Source organism: Solea solea, chromosome 18 (assembly GCF_958295425.1).
Source record: "Solea solea chromosome 18, fSolSol10.1, whole genome shotgun sequence".
NCBI classification, from domain to species: Eukaryota; Metazoa; Chordata; class Actinopteri; order Pleuronectiformes; family Soleidae; genus Solea; species Solea solea.
Window position 1 is genome coordinate 10,540,409 of NC_081151.1, and position 26,580 is coordinate 10,566,988.

Here is a 26,580-nt window from a genome sequence, read left to right on the forward strand (position 1 = left end):
CTTCATTTTAAATTGTTGATACACTTATAACACGCAGTACATTGTACATAACTGCCAGATATTGAAAGTTATTCTGGAAAAACGGGCAAAAGCACTTTTGAGGCTTACACAGGATATTTTGAGGCTTAGGTATTTAAGGGTTAAGAGGGATAGCTTAGGTGTTTTTGAGGTTTTGAGGTGTTTGTGTCCTGCAGAGTCTGTGCCACTTAAACCACTCACTCCCTGCACCAAAGTCCATAGAGAAAATCAGCAATTCAACTTCCCAGTTGATCTACTGTTGGCGGTAGACAAGCAGCTTCTGTGTCTACGCAAGCTAAAAACACACATTTTCTCTATGGACTTTGGTGCAGGAGAGTGAGTCGTTTACAAAACGTCAGTTTCCGATAGACTCAAGCAGTCATAGATGTTATTAGCCGAGCCTTGTGAGCACACACAGTACAGTCAGCACTGGCTGTATGTGTCAGTACCTCACACAAGCTTCAAAAGTATACATAAGTAAAATAATTATTAAGTATTAACAGGGTGATGAGATAATACCACTTTAAAAGTCAAAACTGGAAAATTCTAGGATGACCTCCTTCCACTTATTGCAACATAAAACTCTCATTAGCTCTGTTATCTACATCACATTAACACGTATACAAGACATTTTACATCGACAGAACAGATGCCAGTTTTTGTGTTTTTTTTTGCTGATCTCTCGTCTCACAGCGGCCGCCGCTGCTGCTGAGCTCACGGCCTGATCATTTGAAAGAGAGAAGAGCATGTTTTCGCTCCAGTGAGGGTGGATGCTGCTTCACACAGCTGGGTGCCAGACTGAGCCTGGCATACAGCTCATAGGCTACGTCAATACTACTACGTTTAAAAAAAAAAAAAAAAAAAAAAACGGTGTTTGCAGATTAAAAATGATCCGTTTGCCACAGTTTTAGCACCATTTCATAAGTAATGTCCCCAGTCAGGCTGAGCGCTGGTTTGTTGTTGCATTACTAACGAGAAATTAACGATGAAGAGTCACAGCAGGGATTTCTGTTACTACACTAATAAAGTGAAATTGAAACTAGATGAAGTGATAAAGACGATGCCAGTCCAAGCCTTTATCCTAACCAGAATTTGAGTTTGTGGCCCCACCCCCACCACCTCATATTAGCTGGTGCTCGACTTGTTGATGCAAATGTCACAGTGTAAATTGCATGAATTATAGTGGTGTTATTTAGACCAAACCAGTGTCACTATTGTTTTTTTTTTTACCCTTTCCTATTCAAAGTGAAGCACCCAGTGTGGTGATAATGGGCTTGAAATAAACAAGTCGTTTTCAACACTTAGAACATATGTGCAAATGTGCACTGAATGAGCAAATCTTCAACTCCAAAATAAAACTAAATAATTCAAAATAAACAGTATTGAGATATCTAAATATATCTCAAGATATCTGGATTTCTTTAATATGTTAAAAGATTTTTTTTTTTTACATTATCGGGGAACCCCAATAGCAGCCGCTTGATTCACTTATGCCTTGGGCTGGCTCTGGTTAAAGGTGATATACGGTATGACATTTGTATACCTTTAATGTTAATATAAATAGATTTTTAGGATTAATAATACATTAAATGACCGTGATGTGTCATCAGAGATTAAGGGAACATGGTACTTCAACACACAGGGTGCCAGCCGGGTGTAGTTAACGGCCAAGTGTCTAATCTTAACCGCTAAAATACTGAATGATACCGACTTAAAAAGCCTCAGTACCTCTCTCAAAAATACATTGTGCATTGAGCGCAGTGTAATGCCCTTGCACGTCTTCCTGCCCCTCAAAAGCGGACTGTCTTCGTCTGCCAAAAGATCCTAAAAATATAGATATATGTAAATATGTTACAAATAACTATATCTAAAATATAACAGCCATTTTTAATATGATTTTTTTTTTGTTAGTTTTCGTTTTTTGTTCAATATTTTATGTAATACAGGAGGAAATGGAGATGCTGGTGTGTAATGCATAAATCTCTTCATTGGATAAATGATGTCCGTGAGAAACCTGGAATAGTATTTTCATAATTATTAAACATTCATATCGGATCACTTTCTAATCATATCTCCTTTTGGTATTGTTAACGGTTTAGAGTTTAGTTTATTTATTTATTCATTGTTTGCATTTGTGTTTATCTCCAGTCCTTTCTTGTTCTTTAGGTTTTTAATGGTTGTTGTATTGCTGTGCCGCAAAGAATTCTGGGATATGGCAGCCTTGACTGTTGGCACACAGCTAATGTTGCCAAAGGTCTCTGTTTTTGCACATCTAGACTTAAATGCAGCCTTTGAGTTTTTAAGCAACAATGGAGCCAGCAGCATTTTTATACTTCGACGGACTAATGTGGACAACAGGCGCAGAATGTATGCTTTTTCTTAAAATAAAAATGTAGTAGTATGGATGTAGCCTTCATTGTGTTTCCTTCAGTCTCTGCTCACTTCAGCTTAGTCTGAGAATCTTTTCCTTTTAGTCCTGCTGCCTTGAGGCCTAGAAACCATAGTCTCTGTTTGGTCCCTGGAATATTTTTTATAGATATTGTCGTCAGTCTCTTCCCTCCTCTGTCGTTTAGCTCCGCTTCACAATTGTGTTATTTTGCACAATTAATGGAATGATAGTTTTTTCATCCGTCTGTGTGATTAAAATTGTGTTTTTGCAGACGGTGTCTGTTTTTGTGGCGGTGTGCGTGCTGGTGTGCGTGAGCAGCGTCACTGCCGGGTGGCCGTTGTTCTCGTCAGTGGCGACCTCGTGGGAGTCGGTGGCTGGGTTGGCGGGAGTCGCGTTGCCTCGGCGACAACAGCAACAGAGTACCCGAGCAAAGGGCTGGATTATGGCTCTGTAAAAGCCGTGGCGGGCACTCTCACTGACAAAGCAGTAGAGCGCGGGGTCGGCCACACAGTTCAAGGTGGTCAGCAGCAACGACAGGTGGTAGAAGTTAAAAATGCCTAGGAAAGAAGAAGAAAACAAGGCCATGTGGGTTTTCACGTCGTCAGACTCACGTGGCAGAACACGCTCCATAGGAGGAAAAAGCATACCTGTGATAAATTTGCAGTCGCGCTCCAGCAGGGTGCGTATCAACAGCAACACGTGGTACGGAGAGAAACAGACGAGGAAGATGAGGATGGTGCTGCTGACCAACTGCCTGATCCTTATCTTCTGAACTGGCTGTGTCCCTGCACTGCGACCCACAGCACGCAGCACACACAGGTAGCTGATCTGGATGAAAGAGAGAGAGGTTTTGTACGCCTGCATATTATCCAGTCAGTGTCGCTGGAAAGACATGTTACGGCCCGAGGGAATAGCCACCCATCTTGCTACAGCTTTATCCTCCACAGGAAGGTCGCTGACATAGGGAGACAAACAACCATTCACTCTCACATTCACACCAATTGGTCAATTTAGAGTGACCAATTTACCCAATCCCCATATTGCATCTTTTTGGACTGTGGGAGGAACCCGTAGAAACCCCACACACACAGGGAGAACATGCAAACTCCATGCAGAAAGGCCCTTGTTCCAACCGTGGCTTCTTGTTGCAAAGGCAAGAGTGTTAACCACTACACCAACCGTGTGACCCCCGAGGGAATGGTCTATAAAGATATTGACTAAATCACATTTTTGACGTTAGCATTTGTGCTTCTTGTTGAAGTATGTTACATAGGTAGCTAATGTAGCTAATATGCTTAAAGCAAAACTGTGCAGGATGTTTTTTAATGGAATAGTTTCAGAGTCATTGTGATGGTTAAATGTCTTGAAGAGATTGAAGGGCTGTCTCCAACCCCCCTACTGCTCAAGATCAGGATTGCCAACCTGGAGTCCTTAGAATCAGGAGGTCTTGCGAAGTCACAAGAAACACAGATTCTGGTACTACCCACAAATGCCTCTCAGCCAGGTACCGGCTGTAAGATTAAAGGCAGCGATATTGTTATTTTAGATGTTCATCATGGCAGATATGACAAAAAATGAAGGAGAAAAGCATTGTCAGAGGAAGAGGAAACGACTGTCTGATGAGTGAGGGGCCCAGACTTGTAAGGTTCTGCTTTAATATAGGGCCTTTTGCATTGGTGTCAATACTTTCATACTAGCGGCTAATGACGATTACAACCACCCAATGCATAAACCAATGAAGAAGAAAGAGGGAATATCTTGGAAGTGTGGAAGAAAAGAGAGACATGTTTTGTAAAGGGAGGGGCAAGCGGAGGTCCTCGGAGGTCAGTGGCATATAACGATGACACTGCGACAGTTTCACAATCATTAGATCTTTGAATAATGAAACATGATCATGGAGGAAAAGCCATCAATGCCTCACTTGACTAATTATATTTGCAAAAGTGTTATCCTACCAACAGAATGGCCAGCGGGAACATGAAGCCGACAGTGAAGCGGTAGTAGTTGATCGGGTACTCCCACGGCTTCATTGGGTAGTGCTCGAAGCACACCGACTGGTTCGTGTGGTCTCTGCTCACTTCTTTGTGGCGAAAGAAAACCACGCCCACTGCTATCTCCTTCAGCCAGATGATGGCACTGACGAGCCACGCTGCGCGCATGGAGCGGAAAGAGGTGAACCTGGATATGAGGAGGTTTCAGAGAAAGGAGAGGTCACAGCTGCCCGTGAAACACACATTTTATGAGCTGATATTATGGAAAAATGTAATGAAATTCAGTTAATATGAATGGTAAGGACTGCGGGTGAGCTTCAAAGAACAATATACAGTATAAATTCATCAATTGACCAAATTATTTGAAACATATTTGTTATATATATATATATATATATATATATATATATATACATATATATATATATATATGATGGCTGACTTTGCTCTCCACATTATGATGATATGTTGTGTTGCAATATGCAATATCTTCAGTAACCTCACACCTGAGGTCTGGCTGAGACTCAAGATCTGGCCTGAGGCGTCAAGAATACCTTAAAGGATGAACCACAGCCAGGTAGCGATCTAAACTGATGCAGCACAGGAAACCGATGCTGATATAGATGTTCTCATAGAGCAGGAAGCCACACAGCTGACACAACCATTCCCTGTGACGCCAATCATCACCCTGAAACAACACATGCACACATGTCAAAAACAATCTATACAAATCTTTCATGAACGTCAGCGACAGAGATCGAGTGATTTTGCAACTGTTTGTTTTTTGGACCAAGGTACTTTTATTGATGTTGTTTTTTTAATCACTGCACAATTTAAAGGTGACATAGACCGGAAGCTCCAATTAACGCTGCGTATGTGTGTGTATCTGCGTCATTACCTCGTTTATGAAACCCTAACGTTTCAGAACAAACAGTTCAGCCACTGCTGAGAAAATAGGGTTGTATTGTTTTCCTGGGTTCTGCGAAGTGGATCGGCACTTCACTATGCTGATGATGTCATCAGGAAACCTCACCACTCCTCTCACCACCGTAGCGCCTCCTGGTGCGGGCACTAGTCCGGGCACATCCGGTTGCGTACATTCAACCGCAGAAGAAGAAGAACTACTCTCGTTGTAGCTGCTGAGATGCAGAGCATCCACAGTGCCAGAGGGGGAGCTGTGTATCTGAGAGCTGGCCTACCAATTATGTCACTTCCAGGTACCTGGCCAATCACAGGACAGTCCACGTTCTAGGGGTGTGGTTTTGGTCTGAAAAAGCACGGCTGAAGAGAGCGTCAGTGAGGCGATATTTTGATCGGCTCGTTTGCAGCGATTAGGAGGTTTTTAACCATGAAAACAAGTTAATATATGTAAGTAGACCTCCATAACTAACATATATGTGCTATACCAGCATTCGATGTCACCTTTAACTATTTAACTCAGGTGCACCCATGGTAAATTTCTTCTGTGTTGTGGAGTCAAAGTTATGATTCATTTTATATCACATTTTTAGTAGCGATATAAAGTAGCAATAATTGTGCAGGAAGTTTGATTTGAAATTATTTATTATTATTATTTATTTTGCTCAGATGTGTTAAATATAGTTGATGAAAAAAAAATATGTCTTGATTGAAAATGATTGCATAGGTTGTGCTGAAAAAAAAAAAGTATATAAGATACTCTATATTGCACATTCTTATAACCTCTGTATATACTGTATGTTTAAAACACAGTAATGGAAAAAACAGCCGTACTGCTCTGTGTTAAATCCACAGATATTGAACAATATATCTCATGTTGAGGAACTGAATATATCCGCCTCTTAAAACGCCCCCCATGGTGCTTTTAAAGAGTATGGAAACGACCGGAGTAGACATTACTCCAGGCCTTTCAGACAGACTCTACCTCATTCTACTCCAGAGAATCCCAATGAAATCATGTAAAATAAACAAGATAGTAAAGTTTTTAAGTGTTGGATTTTGGACCTGATATTACGGTTTCCATCTTTCCGTTTTCTACACTGGCTTAAGGTGTGTTTTATGGCAGCTTGTGATCCAGATGTGCCGTCTTCTATGATCTATGTGGATCTATGAAAACGCTCCGTCATCTGCTCGTCCTCGTCTGTTTTGTTAACAGCTATTCACCTTTTTATGAACACGGCTGATGAAGACATGAATTTACCCAACATATTGCCTGGTATTTATACAGCACGACTTCCCGCTAATATGGTGTGTGTCTATTAGTGAGTACGTTTTCTGAAGTCAAATGGATCGTGAGGGTGTCTCCTGTGCAGCTGCTGCTTTATTTACCACAGGGTGTTTGCCACTGCTGGCCCTGCAAATGGCTTTACAAGCAAAGCAGCATGTTGAATCTGCTCTGATGTGCACTGTGATTAGCTGAGCCCCAGCCAACAAGAGCAGATGCAGAAATGTCACAACAAAAAGACACGCAAGGGACAGACCGAAGGGCTCATGTCCAGTACACGAACCATCATTTATACCTTTCTTTTTAATATGAACATCGTGCTTTTTGGGATTAAGTGAAGACTCAATGAAGAAGATTAAGTTCACCCACCAGCAGCCCCGCGATGGATGGATGGATGCTTATTATGACAACAGGAGAAGTACCCATGTCCTTATCAGCATCTTAACTGTGATCAAACAGGAAACTTAACTGTGTTCAAACAGGAAACTAACAGTGAAGTTAAAGTTGATGCCAAATGGCTGTAATTTGTCACAGAGACGAGGTGCCAATTATAATTGGGCCCTTTGGCAAAATAGCTTCTGCAAATGAGACACCTGAATAATTCACCTCTTGGATGTAGTTCTTTTAGAATTAAATAAAAGTCTTTCCTGGCGTGTGATCCATTCTCCTTGCATTTTGTCTACATCGACCTATAGCCACGTAGTTTGAGAGATGTTTGCAATTGTTCATGAATAAAGGTAAACAGTACATCGGTCAGAAACTTCAGGATTTGTTGTAAATGTTGTGCGGAGATCATGTGACGATAACAACTCGCAAGCAGAACAGTAATGTCCTTATAACGAAGTCCAAAGTTAAAATACAACTGAACACGCTCCTATAACGTCGTGTCCATACAGAAACATACTGAGAAACTTTCTTCAGAAACTGATATATATATTTTTTTTTTTGCTCATGTCCCTTTAGTTGCTCTGTAAGCAGGTGATGTGGAGTTTCTAAAAACCTGCACTATCCAATGCATTGAGGCGGCGGTGATGGTGTTTACCTGAAAAATGTACTGGAGCCAGAGTGGTAACGATGCCAGGTAGAACAGATCAGACACAGTGAGGTTCATCAAATAAACTCCCAGCTCATTCTTCTGCTTCAGTTGCACAGCAGCGTGGTACAGAGAATACAAGTTGGAGGGAACACCAACCTAGAACCAAGAAAACCATGCGTTGTGATTTCAAACAAAGCATTAAAATATACGACTGCTTCAGTCTATAATATCTTAAGAATATGATTTCCGCTATTATGCCATTTTCTTGCCAATAGAAGTTAATATGATTTTGTAAACCAGCAATTTTAAATAGTGGCAAAATAGCAATTTCTGTCTGTGAGTTCCGAGTGACACAAGCACAAACGAGACATTTTACAAACATCAGTTTCCAGCTGAAAAAGGCTGACTAACGATGATATATACTTATTCTTAAGATATTACAGACCTAAGTAGATGTAGATTATATTGGTATATTTTTTGTGGTTAGAACATGTTTCTCCTTTTGTCCCTAATGGCAGTTTTGTGCAGCCCTGACCATGTGTCAGTACCATAAAACCACATAAAACTCTCATTGGAACTATGGAAAGGTTTTACCATTAGATCTGGTTTATTAATCATATAGTGTCATTATTTCTCAATCATGGAAAACCTTTTTAAAATACATTCTTCAGAACAGTAAAAAAAAAAGTAAGTAGTAAAAGTAAAAGCCTTTGAATATCTGCTGTGATAAATGTCTATTACACCAGGTATGTCTATTACACCAGGTATTTCAAATTATTTTTTATTTTTTAATCAAAAATTATTTATTATTTATTTATTTATTATTTTAAAAAATAAATAAAAATATTTTAATTCAGGTAAATCAAATTCAAGACAGACTTGAGCATTATATTCTGCTAACATATACAGTAAGACCAGCTTTGTCACACCGTTCCAGTCCAAATGCCAGTGATCACAGAATTTGACAGGCATAAAAACTACAAAGCTTTGAAAATGATTTACTTCAATTAAAGTTTTGCAAATGGATCATTATTAGATGAGCAAAGGTTTCATTTAAGTTAGAGTTAACATGATTGTTTGTGTTGGGCAGGAGTTTGAAAGAAAGATAAGCCTACAAAAGGAAAGGGGGGAAGAATGTCATTAATCAAAACTTGTCCCTTGTGTGTCAGGACTCGGCAGCATCCATTGGTGAAATTGCATGTTGCAGCTGAATATTTCATCTGTCACTTTTCCCTTCCAAGCATTAAGGAGATTCAAACTTCAAAAAGTTTGTCCATTTAAAGCACAGTGATCCAACATGTAAGCCTCTGTAGAGAGGTCCCACTCCTGATGTAAATGTAAGGAGCTCAACGTGTGTTCATGACAACAATTCATTGATTGTACACACAAAGAAAAAATAAATAAACATATATATATATAAAAAAAGATAGGTTTCAGTGTGTTAACAATATGTTACAGTTCACATGAAAGCATATGAGTAGATGGGAGTGAAAACACAAACGTCGCTTTTAGTTACCTTGATGATGCAGCAAGTCAGAACTTAATTGTTTGTTCCTTTGTTCAGACCAAACCATGCAGGACTACAGCTCGTCCTCTTTTCTTTGAGGTTTTAACGGCGGTTGGCAAACACCGATTTGCTGCGTTACTGCCACCAACTGGTATGGAGTGGGGGATCAACGTGTTTCTTAACAATTCTGCTACTACTTAAATAAAAAAAATAATAAAAAAACCTATATCGAAACGGAGATAATATTCAATAATATTCACTCAAGTTCTTTGCATTAATGTCTTTTAGGTCAAACTTGAATCTCTTTTTGATCACGCTGTCTTCAGCCCACAATAATCACATATACCTGTTTGCTGATTGTGAATAGTGTACGGTTTAATCCTGCACGTCCAAATCTGATTCTTAATATTACAGTTTCAGCATTTCTGCTCCTTCCTGTGTACCTCACCCCTCCCTCTTTCCTCTGGATTTTGTAAAGTCATCTTTCTTTTCTCTCCTCCTCCTGTGGTTGTTATGCCACTTATCCTTCTGCTTAACGATGCTCTTCCTTTCCTGATATTTAAATGATATTTCAAATTCAAATTCAAATCAAGGAGAGGGGTTTCTTAAGAATTTAACAATTGTATAGAAATGTTAATGATCTAAGAACGTCTGTAGGTATTCCTCTGTGTACTTGCTATAACTAAAATGTCTAATGTCAATGTCTGCTATCCAGAATTTCAAATGTGTTATTTTGTGACTTCGGTGTTTGAATATTTTGTTTTGTATTCATTTAAAGGAGATGCTGAACTATCACTTTAAATGTGTATCCATATGGACAAATAGGACAGAAATGGTTGCCAGACTTAACCCATTCAATCAATTTTAAACATTTGGAGTACTTTTTTCTCAGGCGTGTTTACGTAGTTGGTGAAAATACTTTTTTTTCCTCATCAGATTTTCTAGGTTGTGCTGAAAAAAAGTATATCAGACACTCTAGTTTGCTCTTACGGCCTCTGTATATATAGTATGTTTAAACATAGAAAAGGAAAAAAACAGCCTTAATCCTCTGTGTTCTAAGGCTTAATAATATTTGTGGGTGGTGTCTTGTACATTATATCTATGCAATTCAAGTTTAACATAGGATCTACCTGAGTTTTTAACATGACACCACTTAGTGAGGTTCGTTCACTTATTCATCATATTCACATACTCACCAACAGCACGACTATGTAGACACCGGAGAAGACGTACTGGTGGATTTCATGGCTGATGGTGCAATTGATCACGTCCTCCTCTGACATGGCGACCGCCCTTCACGTCTCACTCACACTTCCACTAATTCTCACACTCGCAGAACTGTTCTCAGACATGCTTCATCAGTGATGTGTCATCATAACCGTGGCCTCACGCTGAACTACACCCACGCGCCACAACTCAGCGTCGTCCACTTTTATTTGGCCCCTGTGAAACAGGAAAGAAACCGTATTAATAGAAATGAAAAGGATTTATTAGCATCGCTCGTGTCAGGGATGTTAGACAGACAGATGGAAGCAGCACAGTTCCGGGGTCACTTAACAACTCTTGTTGAACAAGTTTAGTGCATGTGGCAATAAAGCTTGTTTTAGCAGCTTTGATATTGTCCAGCATCTTGGTTCAGCCCCTTTCGCGTGCTTGCATTTGTTATTTAGTCCTTAGCACAGGCTGAGAATAGTCATCATTAGAACACATTTTGCACAAGAGTGGTATCCTGAGGGAACATTGAATGTGTAATAAATAATGTAACATGCTGCCGTCATCAAAAAACAGGCTATTTTAGACAAATACTATGAGACCTGAAGCATTTCATCTCGTCAAACTTTTCACTGGTGAAACCTTTCATGGCTTCTTTGTGTTTTCAGTCGTCTCACTCTGCTACAGAGTTGATGTTGCCTCCGTCTACCTTGACATAAAACAAATCACTTCCTGTGTGCAGCGTGGGAATTTCACCCGGTGACATGACACTATTCATTTTCAGGTGATTTAACACACACACACACACACGCACACGCACACACAAAATGATGAATGGAAGAAGAGTGGATACACCACTATCTAATCCTTAGCCAGCACTCACTATCCCATAATGACAAAATGAAACACAAGGACTGGGAAATGGAAACGAGAGAAGTCCAGACTTTAATGGGAGAGCAGCTGGGCGTCTTTAAATAAAAGCCATAGATCAGCTCGTGTGCAGCTTGCCAAAAAAGCAAACACTGCCTTGTGCCTTTTTACTCAAAGTGGCCGAGGTGGCCTCAGGACAACTCTCTGACCGTCAGCCAAAGCCCACAATCAAATACTGTACATCAGTGGTCACCAACGTGGTGCCCGCGAGCAGCCAACGAGGTGCCCGTGGGCTCATTTCACTTCACCTCACTTGCATGTATCCATATGATCACTGAGTAAAATGTCCTGATATTGTTTATAAAAACTGTGATAATCATTAGGAGTAAGCACTGGATTTAATGTGTATGCAATTAAATGCATAATATTCATCATTTAAATGGTAAATTGCATAAAATGTTAATATGGTAGCCCTCCATATTATTCTCTACCCTTCAGGTAGCTCTCGGTCTCAAAAAGGTTGGTGACCCCTGCTGTACATCATGTGACAATGATCGATCGATCTATTCCCACTCAGTTTGAGAGAACCTGTCAGGAGAAGTGAGAATCAGACATTTCTTAAAACACGTTTTCACTTTGGCCATTACGGATTAGTTACGAGAGAAAACGCCTCTGAGAGATATCTAAAGCCACAGTAAAGAGCACATCCACTTTAAGACATGTCGACAGGCAGTGATGCCTCTGAATTTAACGTCTTAAAGGTCTTTGCTTTGGCATCCCGGCATTTTAAGAATGGCTCCATAATGACATGCTATCAAACCATTTCGAGCCACATTGACACAGGACACTTCAGCCACAAGAATCATCTCTCTGCCCGTCCTCCTGTGTGTCAATGCTCTTCCTGCAGAAATCACTTCCAGATCAAGCTGACCCATGCTCTTAAACCACATTCAACTCATTTACACTCATCAGCCCCTTTATTGAGTTTTATTGACACAAATGTCTAGTTGCAGCAACTCAGTGTATTTCAGCAACAGAGCATCAGAATGAGGCAGGGAATTGATTTCGGAGAAAGACGGGAGCTTGGAGCTGTTAGTGTTCCTCGTCTGATCGGCCATGTTGCTTCTTGTTCTCTTTGCGTGTCAGTTGTTGTGTTAAGTGATCAGAGCCTTAATTTAAGTCTTGTACTTTACCCTCTGGGACACACGGTGGTGTAGTGGTTAGCACTCTCGCCTTGCAGCGAGAAAACCCGGGTTTGAGCCCCGGTTGGAACAAGGGCCTTTCTGCATGGAGTTTGCATGTTCTCCCCGTGTGTGCGTGGGTTCTCTCCGGGTTCTCCGGCTTCCTCCCACAGTCCAAAAACATGCAATGTGGGGATTAGGTAAATTGGACACTCTAAATTGACCATAGGAGTGAGTGTGAGAGTGAATGGTGGTTTGTCTCTATCTGTGTGTGGCCCTGCGATGGACTGGCGAACTATCCAGGGTGTACCCCGCCTGTAGCTGAGATTGGCACAGCACCCCCCGCGACCCTCTGGTGGAGGATAAAGCGGTAGATGATGACTTTAATAGTTCACAACTTCTCCATTTCAGGAAAAAAATGGACATTTAACGGCTTAATTGTCCAAGGCTCTTTCTTTACTTTTTTTTTTGGTTTATCTGCAGCATAGGCGGTTCTTGGCAGAGCAGGGATTTTTCCACAGAGAGAGAGAGAGTGAGAGCATCTCTGCAGAGCAGGTGTAATGGACTCTCTCTCTCTCTCTCTCTCTCTCTCTCACCCTTTCTGAACTGCCTTGTGATCGACAAACACTTGATTTACATTATGCTGCAAGGTTAAAATTAAATAACAATGACAATATCCCATCTACTGTACCTTTGTTAAAAGGGTCAGAGATACTAAGATGCGACATACAGCTGCACCTGCAGAGGTGCAGCTGTATGTACGTGTACGTGGTCGTTTGGTTTGGTTCATATTACACAGTGTCATTTGTTCGATTGTTCACATTAAATATTTATAAGTCACTCTGGCTTCTGCCATGGGCTGGTAAATTCTCTCACCACAGTGATACCAGTGTAATTAAGCATTCAAGTAAATATTCAAAGACTTATAAACAAAGGTTGCTTTAAGGTGAACTGTGCGGCAAACAAACAAGAGCAAATAATTAATACAATTTCAAAGACATGGCATTGGAGGTCATGTGATCATGTGATCATGTTGGCCCACGAGGGGTCATGTGACACTGAATCCTGCTCACATTCAGGGAAGGTGTGGAGTTTTCAGTGAGTGTTTCATTGTTTTTTGTTGAGTCATTTAAATACTTGATAATGGGGTTAGCGATCAGGTCACAGGAAGTCAATGATCTGAATACCAAAATAAAACAGGAAATATGAATCGCCCAAATAACCAAAGACATCACCGGAAACAAATTACAGATGTAACACTTTCACCATTAGTTCTGTTCAGAGCTTCAGTAACACACGTGGTGTCCATGCAAAGGTCAAATTATCCTCGTAAACAATGAGCATCGGTCACTCCCAACTTCATCAATCAATCAATTCATTCATCAACTCAATACCCAGGGCTGATGGTCCATGGTCCGCGACTCTGACGGTAGTAACCGTAGCAACAGCAGCAGAGTGTAAATCAGGCACAAACAAGGGTCCTGTCATCACTATCGTCACCATACTGACTCCGAACATAAGAAGTCTCAGGAATTATGTTCTTCACTAACTTCTGTACTTGACCTTCATCGACATCAATCATCGTGACGTCCTGGTATGAGATTTTGATTTATGACGTCTTATGCAACAACACAGCGACTGCAACTTAGTCGGACGACTCTTTTTTATGAATCACATTGAACCATAATAGTGCATAGAGGGAAATATGAACTGCAAGGGAACCAGATAGAATAAGACAACAAATAAATCCTGTGTATAGACACAGAAAATGGTGCTTATATATAAATGGTTGCTTTATAGTTTTTCATGGCTGCATACATCCACAGATCCAAAAGACTTTTGATGCAGCAGGTGTCTGAGACTGTCTCTGTGCTGTGTTTCTAAAAGGCCTCTATTTGATTTAAGTGCCTGGTGGCCATGTTTGATTTATGATACACTTAGGGAAAAAAAGAGAGAAGAAACCAGTAAAATCTAATCGAACTAAGCAGATTGTTACTTAACAAGTTTTCAAAAGACAGCATAGTTGGCGATACTGCATGAAGTACACGTTTATTCCTTTTTCTGTCACTTTATCCTCCAGAGGAGGGTCACAGGAGCTGGAGCCAATCCCAGCTGACATAGGACGAAAGCAGGGTATAACCTGGACACATCAGCTGTCCATCACAGAACCTTAGATCCAAATATCTGTATTCCCACTGACATTAACGTCTTAAAAAAACAATATGCAATTAAGACCACTCATACATGCATTATGTCACTTTACATTTGGGTACTTTTATGCTACCTTTTTAGTGGTATTTTACCAGATGGTGTATTTTATTAGTTTTACAAACAGGTAAATTTGAGATTGCACTTAATGCTGTTAAGTTTTTTTTCTGATTCTGCACTAAATATTAATTTGACCTCGATTTTTTTGGTGACGTTTGATGATGCAATGTGCCAATCAAATGTCCAAATGTGAAAGAAGACATTCCATTCCATTCCATTAACTTCCATCTCTGCAGATCTACGTCATTGAGTGACACAGAAGGCGCTTTCAAATCCGATCTGAAGCGAAAAACAGAATGGCATTAGCACAGAGTCTGGTCAGATTATATATACTGTGTATTTAAATTAATTCTTCAGGACTTATTAATGCTTCACTCTCATCACTTCATAGTCTCTCATGGCCAAGAACAAAAATTAAATAATTTTCCAAGTGATGAAAGTGAAGAAATAACTAATATGACCTTAAGTCCACAGCTAAACGTTTCCTGTTTCTTCACCCCGAGGGAAATCATCCTCATTTGGTCCAGCAGGTTGTAAATCAGCGTCCACCTCTGGTCTCATTGATTTATAGCCTGCTTCAGTGTCCGCTCTCCAGCAGATGTGATTCCTCATCTATACACACACACATGTATCTTCAGCAGTTGGCGTCACATTGATTAAGTGACACACGTTCACCTGAATAATAACATTCTGTGTGATGAGTGCTGAGCTGCTCTGTTATCACTGAACGCAATCATTTTCATCATCACTGACTCTCATCACCAACGCTGCCAACATTGAGAGACTCATCATCACAGAGGCAAGGATTCATCCCACATGTGTCACTACATTATCTCAACACTAGTGATTTTTATTACTATACCAAGACATGAACCAAAGATTTCCATTTTACTGTCACAGAAGAGCACAGAAAATCAATGTAATCCGACTAATGGATTATCAAAATACTTTTTAATTTTAAAATACGATTTATTTTGCTGTAAATTATTAAATGACACGTTTTTGAAGCCCTGCTTGATCACCACAGGCTGTGTAAAAATACTCTTCCAGTTTCCTCTTGGCGCCAACCAGTAAACAAGAATATATTGAAAAGCCAGCAGGGGGCGACTCTGAAAGGAGGTCTACGGGAAAATTAGCCTCAATTTCTCATCCAAATGACAACATCAGTAAGCATTTTCCTGAGGAGTTAATGGTCTCAAACACTAGTTGCAGGTCTTCTTCAAAAGAACATGACTCCAATTGTGTTAATTATGTTCACATTTAAAGGAAAATGGATCATAAAGCACAGCACATATGAGTGGACACCAGTGGGACTGACAGCTGGTATTGTCCAGTAGGTGCCTGGTTGCAGGTTAGGACGGCATAATCGAATATCTACTGATATGCTATGTCGCTGTCAACAACACATCTGTGCTCACCATTTCAAGCTATTTCAAAGATATAATTCTCCAACTGTGCATCAAATATTCTTCTCTCATAAGTAAGAATTCTGCAGCCCACAACATTTAACATTTAATTGCATATTAAACAACCGCAAGCAGTATCATCCTGCTCCACACACTCATATCCCTCCGCTGATTTTTCAGCCAGTCTGTTCAGTCAGCTGTGTGAGGCCACCGCGTGGCCTCCAGGCTGCAGGAACCGTCAGTCTGAGTAACATCAGCGCAGTTTCGCCTCTCTACAAAAAGAACAGTCAGTGTTTGTTGTTTGTTGTGTTTGTTTCTGGACTGACTATCAACACTCACATTATAAAACAGCTCTTTTATACACTGTGCATGTACAGAAGCAGATTAAATGAGTCTGGAGAACACGGACAGCTGACCAACCTGCTGCTTAAACAGGCCGACAACAGCTGCAGCTACAGCTGATTAAAAGTGTGCAGATCGTATCAGACCTGAGAAACTACAGGTCAAATGCTGCTTCAGGACGTCGCAGCTTTGAATCATAGGAAAAATATCCCGGTGCTTGACAAAGATCTCAACAACAGTGACGATTGTGTTGATATGGTCAGCCATAATTACAGATTCCCCTGCCAGTAATTCGTGGCGTCTTCATCTTTTACGGCACATGACTGCATTTCCCAGAATTCACCTGGTCACAAAGCAAGTAATGACATGTTTTTCCAGATGGTCCAATTTTCTTAACCAAAGTGTTGTTGTTCTTCTTCTTTCAAAGTACACAGTGATTATATTTCATTTAAATTTAAAAATAATAATAATAATAAAAAAATACAACTTATTTTATGATATTTGTAATGTACATGGAGTACAATAATAATGTATTTTCTTTAGATGAATGTGTTATTGTGATGTCTAAACTGATTGTACAGTTTAATAGCAATAGACAAATGCTTTATTTTCCTGGCCAATTGGACTTAATTTACAAATCATTAATTAATGCTACAGCAAGTGAACGCATCACACTTTTTTCTCTCGTTAGTGCCGGTGGTGATCGCTGGTTGTCATTTTTCCTCTACGACCTTCATGAAGTAACATAGCAGATCCTGAATTAAGGCCCTCAGCGTTTTAAATACACTTGGAACTATAATTTATGACACACACACACACACACACACACACACACACACAATGACCAGTGTGACACTTATACTTGCGGGCCATTTTATTAGGTACACATGGAAACTTGGCAGGTGGCTCACTGAGGACACCGGTGTGCAGTGCTGACTTTGACATGGCACAAATCACGACGACACAGAGCGCACAACAGCACTGCACTTATGTATCTAATCAGCCAATCACGTCAACGTAATGTATTTAGGGGAGATAATTACAGTTCTATCACCGGACACAATCTGTTCAAACTTCTTCCCTCTTGCAGGAATTACAGAACACTGTACACCAAAACATCCAGACATAAGAACACTTTTTCCCCCCAGGCCGTCACACTGATCAACACTTCAACCCCCTTGGACTCCAAATCCAACAGATTTTATATTTATTCACTATTTTGCACTTTATATTCTCATCCTGTAAATAATGTAATATATACAGTATATATACACTGTAAATATTGTTTTCCTTTTGTGTATTTGTGTGTCAAGACAATAACAAAAACGTTATGCATTTAAGCATGTAGACACAGTCAAGATGACATGCTGGAGTTCAAACTGAGTATCAGAAAACAAAGTCGAGGGATTTAAATGACGTTGGGCACGACATGGTCTTAGTCTTCCACAAACTTCTGATCTGCTGGGATTCTCACACACAAACATCTCAAGCATTTCCAAAGAATGGTCCAAAAAAAGAGAGGAAATATCCAGAGGTCAGAGAAGAACGACCAGACGGAATCAAAATGATAGATGGGCAACAGTAACTCAAATTACCACTTGAAATATCCATGGTATGTTGAAGAGCATTTCTGAAAGCACACGATGGCTAACATTGAAGCAGATGTGCCACAGCAGCAGAGAACCACACTGGATACCTCTCCTGACACCTTCTTATACTACATGCGTGAGTGACCCAGGAGGTAAACTCATTAGAGACATGTGAGAACTCCACCAAAACCACTGACCTCCCAGAGACCCTGGTCCCCAAGGGAAGTAGTTCTTCTGTATTATGAACTACTTTAAACATCTTACAGCTTATTGGAGTTTTTAATAGTGTCCAGTGGGGCCTTATGAGCAGTGGAGGTTTCCTCTAGAAGGATTTAGAGCATCTTTAGTTTTATGATGGCTATGGTCTCACCTGGAAAAGAAATTTGACTCCCATATTTATCTGAAGTTATTATAGCCGTTTGAACACCTGAAGTAATGTCTGTGTGGTCCAGCAGAGGGCACTCTGAGCAGATCTTGGGCTTAGATCAGTTTTGAATGCTGTAAAAATGGAGGAACTGTCCCCCTCAAAGGAATAGTGTCATGTAATATTGACAGATCTACAAAAAAAAAAAGGAAATGAATAATGAATTTGCCATAGGTCATATTGTTCTATAGAAGAACCCACTAGGACTCCCATATTTATCTGAAGTTATTATAGCCGTTTGAACACCTGAAGTAATGTCTGTGTGGTCCAGCAGAGGGCACTCTGAGCAGATCTTGGGCTTAGATCAGTTTTGAATGCTGTAAAAATGGAGGAACTGTCCCCCTCAAAGGAATAGTGTCATGTAATATTGACAGATCTACAAAAAAAAAAAGGAAATGAATAATGAATTTGCCATAGGTCATATTGTTCTATAGAAGAACCCACTAGGACCACTGGACCCTTCAAGGGCCCCTGGCAGTCACAGCTACACACTATTTTAGTCAGATATTGACAATACAAACAGACTGGCCTTTTCTGCTAATGTCTCCAGAGTACTGTGATGGTCTTTTCATGGATGAATGATGCTGGTGTACATAAAAGGGCCACGGCACTCTGTCTTCTCTGATTAACAAGTGTCTACTGTCTCAGCACAGATCAAACCCAGGTATAGCAAAATAAAATGTCGGGCTCAACCGATTTCTGATTTGGGAAGTGTAGCGCAGGAAGTAGGACAGAAGTAGCCGTTAGCCACAAGGGGGCGACTTAGTTGGTTGTAAAACAGGAAGCAGATGAGAAAATTAGCTTACTTCTCAAGTGATTTATGTACATTTTGTTCCCATTTAGAGGAAAATAGATTGACAGCTGGTCTCGTCCAATAGGTGCCTGGTTGCAGGTGACTAGGGTTGCAACTCATTAATCGATTACTCAATGAATGTCTTATTTGAGTGTTTTTTCAATCATTAAAATGTGAAGATTGTCTGGTTTTCTTTGCTGCATATAAGATAGGAATCATTTTGGTTCTTTGGTCCTAAAGCACCAAAGAACCAAAATGAGATTGAAGAACAGCCATTATTCTCTCTCTCTCTCCATTCACCTCTGCCCCAGTATTACCTCACCACCTCAGGGGCCTAATAACTGCATTGCTGGTGCCAAATCAGCACTTTGTTTCTCTGCTGTTGAGATCTACGCTGTGCCAAAATACATTGTGCACACAAAAGAGATGAAAATATCAGACATTTCTGCAATGCAGTGAGCACTTTTGACACTCTGACCAAAAGAAAGAAGTCAACCTTATGAGAGGCCGTTTGAGAAATGATTCAGTCTTGCGCTCACATGTTACATCATACTCTCTCACCAACACACCTCCATTTGAAACACCTCTGGCTTCTTCCATGTGAACAGCCCCTAATGTGACTTCTGTTCCAGGCAGCTATGCAGCATTTTAGCGAGTGCTGCTAATGACGGTTCATTCTTTTGTTTATTTAAGTCCCAAGACCAACTCAGTATGTCCTGATTGGTAAAATGGTTTGTTCACCTGTATGATTATATTCTAACAAAAAAAGGGATGAGGGGTTTTCCTTTTATTTAATAGTGGTCATCTTTGTTGCAAGCCTAAATTAAATCACACAAAAACTTCAAAACCATAACCTGTGACAGAGCGGGAAGCTGACAGAGACAGAGTGCTGCTTGATACAGTCACAGAGACTCAACGTGGCACACACCAGGCAGTACATCTGAAGAAGGCCCATAGACTTCCATCTTCTAGCCTCCAACCTCCAGTGTTCCATCACTGTCATGTCGATGTACAGCATGTAAAAAAGGATGTTGAAGATGCCAGGCAAGAGGAAAAGTGGAAGACGACAGAGAAGCAAGAAGCTAAAAGAAGATGTATGCAAAAAAAAAAAAGATTAATGTGTGTCCAATCATCTTATTGTGAGGAAAACTCTGTTACAGTGGCAGTTTATGTAAATGTGTGTTGTTGGTTCCTTTCTAATTGATTTAATTTCCTGTTTCTATTATCTGGATATAGTTTGATAGCTTTAATTGTTGTGTCAAGTCTTATATTCATCCCGTCTGTGCTGTGAGTCACATCGTGCTTATGTAAAGTGTGGGCACTGAGGTGCTATGGAAACACAGCTGCTGCTGCTGCTGCTGCTGCATTCATGTCACTACTGCTGCCATGAAGTTGGTGCGAGACAAACTGATAAGAACGTGCCAACAAATATCTGCAAAGCTATTTGTAACAGCCGCCATTCACATATCCTTTTAATGTACATTCAACCAGCCACTTTTTTCAAGGCAGAAACTGAATAACCTACCCATAGGAATGTGTATGTGTGTGTGTGTGTGTGTTTTTATTAAAGCCTTAGAATAGCCCATGTTCATGTAGTCTAGGCAAAGGGCTTTACTTATGGAGGATGTCGTGCTGACACGTTTCTACTGCGGCTCAAACTGACAAACATGATACAGCGGGCAATTTGCATTTTAAAGCCAAAGCTTTGTATGCAAACAAAAAGCAGCCATCCTTTCTGATATGCCAAGGCCAACATACTTCCATGACGCACTAGAGGAAGGTAGGGGGTGAGCAGAGGAGTCTTCCACTTGTTACAGTCTAAAGACCTAACATTAATGTCAATAATTTAAAGTATGAATGTTCAAAATCAGTTCAAACTTGACTTTGAACGTGGCATAGTTGTTGGGGCCAGACAGGCTGATCTGCTGGGATTTTTATTCTCACAAACATCTCTTTTTCTTTTCTTTTTTTTACAGAGACTATGAATTGTCTAAAATATCCAGTGAGTAGCAGTTCACTCGCTCACTGTCTACCGCTTTATCCTCCACATGCGGGTCACAGGGGGAGAGTTGGAACCAATCCCAGTTGACATGGAGCCAAAGGCAGGGTCACATCCTGGACAGGTCATCAGTCCATCACAGAGCAAACACACAACCATCCACTCTCACACTCATTTTAGAGCAGGGGTGTCAATCTCATTTTAGTTCAGGGAGCCACATACAACGCAATTTGGTCTCAAGTGGGCTGGACCAGTACAGTAACTGCATAATAACCTAGAAACAACAAGAACTCCAGATTTTTCCCTTTCTTTTACATTCAATTAAGTATCTATTTTTACAAAACATATTATGAACAACCTGAAATTTCACCTCTCTAAGGCACTAAACATTTAGCCACAGGTATTTGGAACTGAGATGATCCTGCGGGCCGGATTTGACCTTCTGGTGGGCCAGTTCTGGCCCACGGGCCGTATATTTAACTTCCCTTAATTAGACTAGTCAAACTCATTTCTGTATGTTTTTGGACTGTGGGAAGAACTTGGTGAAAACCAAAACCCAGACGAGGAGAATATGCAAACTCTATACAGAGAGGTCCTTGGTTAAATCGGGATTCAAACAAAGCAACCTTCTAGCTGTGAGGCAACAGTGCTAGCCACTACTCCACCATGTACTATGTCATTTTTGAAACCAGGAAGAAAAACTCAATGAGATTATAAATCCTGGTCAAAACAGGCAGCAGTACATAGGTTAGGGCTCAAGCGTACTACATAAAATATACAGAGTGTGATATAAAATCATATAATCAGCAAATGATCCAATAAAACCAATAAAGTGCATTCAGGTAAAACCTCTACAGACGTTTCTGCCTCCAAGTCATTTAAAAATATTTCAAAAGTGTCCAATGAGACCAGAGTTTTCAGATTTTTCCAACATCAGGTAAAAAAATATGACGCTAAAAAAATCAATACTTGGTATCTCAAAAACGATATGATACCGCCACGATATCATTAACTATTCTGATTTTTTTTTTTGATAATTAAAACAAGTTCTCAGATTTTTCGGCTTTGGTCCATATAATAAAAATCCACTGAATATTTATTATCATTTTCAACATTTTCAGACATTTTTTGGACCAAACGTCTCATCGATTCATCAAGATAGATTCATCAAGCATAAACATGAATAAACAGGAGGGTGAATGTTTAACTATTGTCAATGTGACAACATATTTCATTTCACTTGTGAGTAACGGCCAATGTTCCCTTTTTATTTCAAATCTAACCACAGCAATAAAGTGTTACTTTGAGTGTGACGTCAAACATCCGCAGTCTGCATGAACCAAAGAGTGAAGATGCACTTTGTAGTCCAGATACTGACCACTGCACTTTCAGCCGACAGCTGTGGGGCTCATTATGTACTATACTGTATGATTCTCTTTTTCTACGTCCTAATGAAGGCACCTTCAGATCTTCCCTAGCAATGGGGGTTGGGTACCTTGCTCAGGGGTACGTATCCCAGCCCTTTTTTGATTACAAGTCCAGTTCTCTTTCCGCTTGTCCAGGGGCTGCCCAGACTAGACCAATACCATGAGTATACGTGTTATGTAATCGCAGAGATTCCCTCTGTCCCGGGGAACAAAATCATGTTCAGTGTGAATCTGTTGCATAACTGTTGATATTGGCAATGAGGGTTGCTTATCCATAAAGGAATATGTCAATAAAATTAATGTTTGGAGAATGAACAGTGTGTGTGTGTGTGTGTGTGTCTAAAGGGAAAAGCCAAAGGAAGAAGATGCATAAATATTAAAGTGAACCTTTGTTTTCTTGTTATTGAAGAACATTATATTGTAATAATTATTGTTTTATCACTCATGGGAACTTGGATTGAAACCAAAGGGTTGCTGGTTTGAATCCTGACAGGTCAAAGGCTGGGGTACGTCTGCACAGAGTACCCAATCCACATTGACTGGGTTGATTAAGAGAGGGAGAAGTCGAAAGGATTGCTCAGCCAGAATAGTTTCAATCAAATGTAATAGGTTTAGGAGTAGTTTATAATCAGAAATGTGGATTATCAGCACACTGTGTTTGAAATCGCAGAATTGTGAACAGATACAAATCAAGGAAAACACATACAAAGATATCTAAGCGGTCAGAAAAAGCCAGTCAGTAGTGATCGAACTCTGATAAAGACACAAACAAGTCGAGGATCTGCTGATAACTGGTCGACCGAGAAGGATTTCAGCCACGTCTGCCAGGAAAAACTGGTCAGAATGTTTAAGAAAAATCCACAGGCAACTTCAGCTCTCTGCATCAGCACCGAGACAAAACCACAACATCGCTGGAAAAAAAAGTGAAGCAACTGTAAATAAACGTTACGGTCACAACCATAAACACCGTGTTGGGAAAAGAGTCAATAAGGCCCGTGATGACAAACATAGTGGCCTCTCATTTTTCTACATTTACTGTATGTGTGAGCTACAAACACATAAGGAATTGAGTTAGAATTGATGGCATAATAAATGTAACATCCATCCATGCATCTTCTACAACTTTATCCTCCACATGAGGGTCGCGGGGGGGGGGGGGGGGGGGGGGTGGGGAGCAGCCATCACAGTGTCCTCCTGAGCTCACTGTGGACCTCACTGTCTCCTCCGTCATGTGAGCAGGACGTGAGTGAGGGCAGCAAGTGGTCATCAAGATTAGAAAAGTGTGATTATAAATACAGAACATGGTCTTTTAGAATTGGTGGGAACTCAAGGATGTGATGCCAGTATCAGTACAGGTGTCATACGCTGTAATGGTTGACGATTTTCTGTGACGCTTTAATGATTCAAATGAAGAGAAATGTGTTTCGCCTCATCACAATTTTTCCTTGAAGAATGGTGCACATCTTACAAATGAACTATGTAAATGTAGGAGCGGAACTGAACATTGAATATGTGTTTTACTCTGATTGAAAGTCATATTGTCGTAATACGGGTTTCATCGCTCAGTCCGGACTGAGCCCCTTTTCCACTAGCGCGGCACGACTCGGCACGACTCGGCACGACGCGGCTATTTTCCACTAGCGACAGTAGTGGCGACAGTACATTTAGCAAGGACATGTCTAAAATCTCAACATGTAACCGAGGAGCCTGGCGTATTTAGCGACAGCACTGCTGAAAGCCGCCGCTTGTGAGCCAAACCACAACCCCTTCCGCCGTATTGCAGTTCAGTGACTGTGTCAGACGGAGTCCTGCAGGAAGTACTCAACTAATGTGTGTAATTAACTGAGTCTAATGATTCAGTACAGCAAAAATAACTTCACTGCTTTACAAGTCACTAGTTTGTGTCGCGTATAAATCGACAAGGTCACGACAGTTTTCGCGCAGTTTTGCAGTGTCGTGGAAAAGTGGAGTAAATAACACAACTATCCATCTTCTAGTGCTTTATCCTCCGCATGAGGCTCAGCTGACCTAGGCGTGATAGGCGGGGTCACACCCTGGACAGGTCGCCAGTCCATCACAGGGACACATATAGAGACAAACAACCACGCACTCTCACATATGCTCAATTTAGAGTGTCCAATTTACCTAATCCCCATATTGCATGTTTTTGGACTGTGGGAGGAAGCCAGAAGACCCGGAGAAGACCCGCACACACACGTGCAGATCATGCAAACTCCCTGCAGAAAGGCCCTTGTTTTCAGCACGACACAGGTTTTGCAAACCACGACACCTACCGTGTGGCCCCTAACACGACTATAATTAATGCAATTTATAATGTTACATCTGTATCAATAACAGTCAAGCACCAGCTACTGTACGGTGGGCGGGGAAGGGGCCCCCCCCCAAAATCAAATTCAGCTTAGGGCCCCATAACATCTCAGTTTCCATATTCATCAGTTAAAATGACAATTATGCACAGTTTCTTCTAAAAGGGTCAGAAAACATTCAACAGGAGATGAATTTTCATTTTGTTATTAGAAATAGTTAAAATTAAGATTTCTTTTTTTTATAGTGGATTCATAGCTGAGTCAAAAGGAAGAACATCTGGCTTATGGAGCACGCGAGGCTGTTATCAGGCAGCGATCCACGCATGCATGACAAGTCTCTCTGAATACTACATGAAGGTGTGGGTTCTCACCAACACAAGCGGAGAAAACAATATCTACTGTGCGAGAGTCATGAAAACTGCAGCAGCAACAGTTTTCTAACCTGAGGAGAAAATGAAGTAAATGGAGAACAAACAAACAAACAAACAGCAGCAGCAGCAGCAGAGGAAGAGGAGGAGGAGGAGGAGACTAGGTGACAGGTTGAGATAAATCATGAATAAACAAACAGTTTAGAGTGCAGGTATTCATCCTGTTACATCGTGATCGATCACTGAAGAATCACTCACTCACTCACAGTCAGCAGCAGGACGTCACCTCAGCTTCACACACGCGTGGAGACGTTACACTGACACGCTGCGATCTCAAGTTCAAACAACACACACACACACACACTCCAAATACAAAGATTCAGTTCTTACCGCCTATCTGCATCACACTGACGACCGGCACGTGCGCGTATGTGTGTGTGTGTGTGCGTGTGTTTGTCATCCACCAGCACTCTCTCCCTCTCTCTCTTTCTCTCTATTTAACTCTCTCTCTCTCTCTCTCTGCCACACACACACACTCTCTCTCTCTCACACTCAGAGCCTCTGAGTCTATCTTTTATCAGCAGCCTCCAGGGGCGTATCAAGAGTGTCACACACTCCGTAGTAGCCACGAGGGCCGGACCACTGACGCTTGTGGAGACGTTGTGTGAATCATTTTTTTTGACTCAAACGAAAAGAAAAAAAAAAAACACCTGTCACACACATGAGCACCCTCAAGACCAGGGGTGTCACACTGAAATGACGTGGGGGACCAATGAGAATGTTGTGTGGGCAGAAAGGGGCGGATCCACAGACAAAATAAAACTGTTCTGAAGGCAGTGGGCAGGGCCGGCCAAAGACTTTATGGGGCCCTAAGCTGAATTTGATGGGGGGGGGGGGGGGGGGGGGGGGGGTTTATTTGTTGTTGTTTTTTAAACCTTAGAGGGCACTTTCATATTCAGAAGCACTAAGTGTGCTGATACTTGGGTTAAGTTGTGTTTCCACTAGCATAGTACCTGATACTTGGTACTTTTTTTAGTACCTGCTCTGGCAAGGTTCCAAATGTGCTGAGTACACGAGATCTACAGTATCTAAAGCTAGATCTACATTTCTTTATTATGTTAAAATGTTTTTTTTTCTCCACACACTACTGCACTACACGCTTAGTTTGTTTATTAAGTTAACACGTTAATCGCTGCGATTAATACAGCCGAGTTTAACCTCGACACATTT

The 26,580-nt window shown here is 40.8% G+C and overlaps 1 protein-coding gene across 1 annotated transcript; it reads right to left on the bottom strand.

Moving 5' to 3' along the window:
• Positions 1-2,191: 2,191 nt before the first annotated feature.
• Positions 2,192-25,778, bottom strand: LOC131444444 (ovarian cancer G-protein coupled receptor 1). Its single transcript, XM_058614756.1, has 7 exons — positions 25,741-25,778; positions 10,341-10,587; positions 7,644-7,793; positions 4,953-5,086; positions 4,363-4,585; positions 3,055-3,235; positions 2,192-2,964 (listed from the first exon to the last, which is right to left on the bottom strand). Exons 2-7 carry the CDS (start codon positions 10,425-10,427, stop codon positions 2,588-2,590), a joined length of 1,152 nt encoding a protein of 383 aa, XP_058470739.1. The 5' UTR covers positions 10,428-10,587; positions 25,741-25,778; the 3' UTR covers positions 2,192-2,587.
• Between the last annotated feature and the right edge of the window lie 802 nt (positions 25,779-26,580).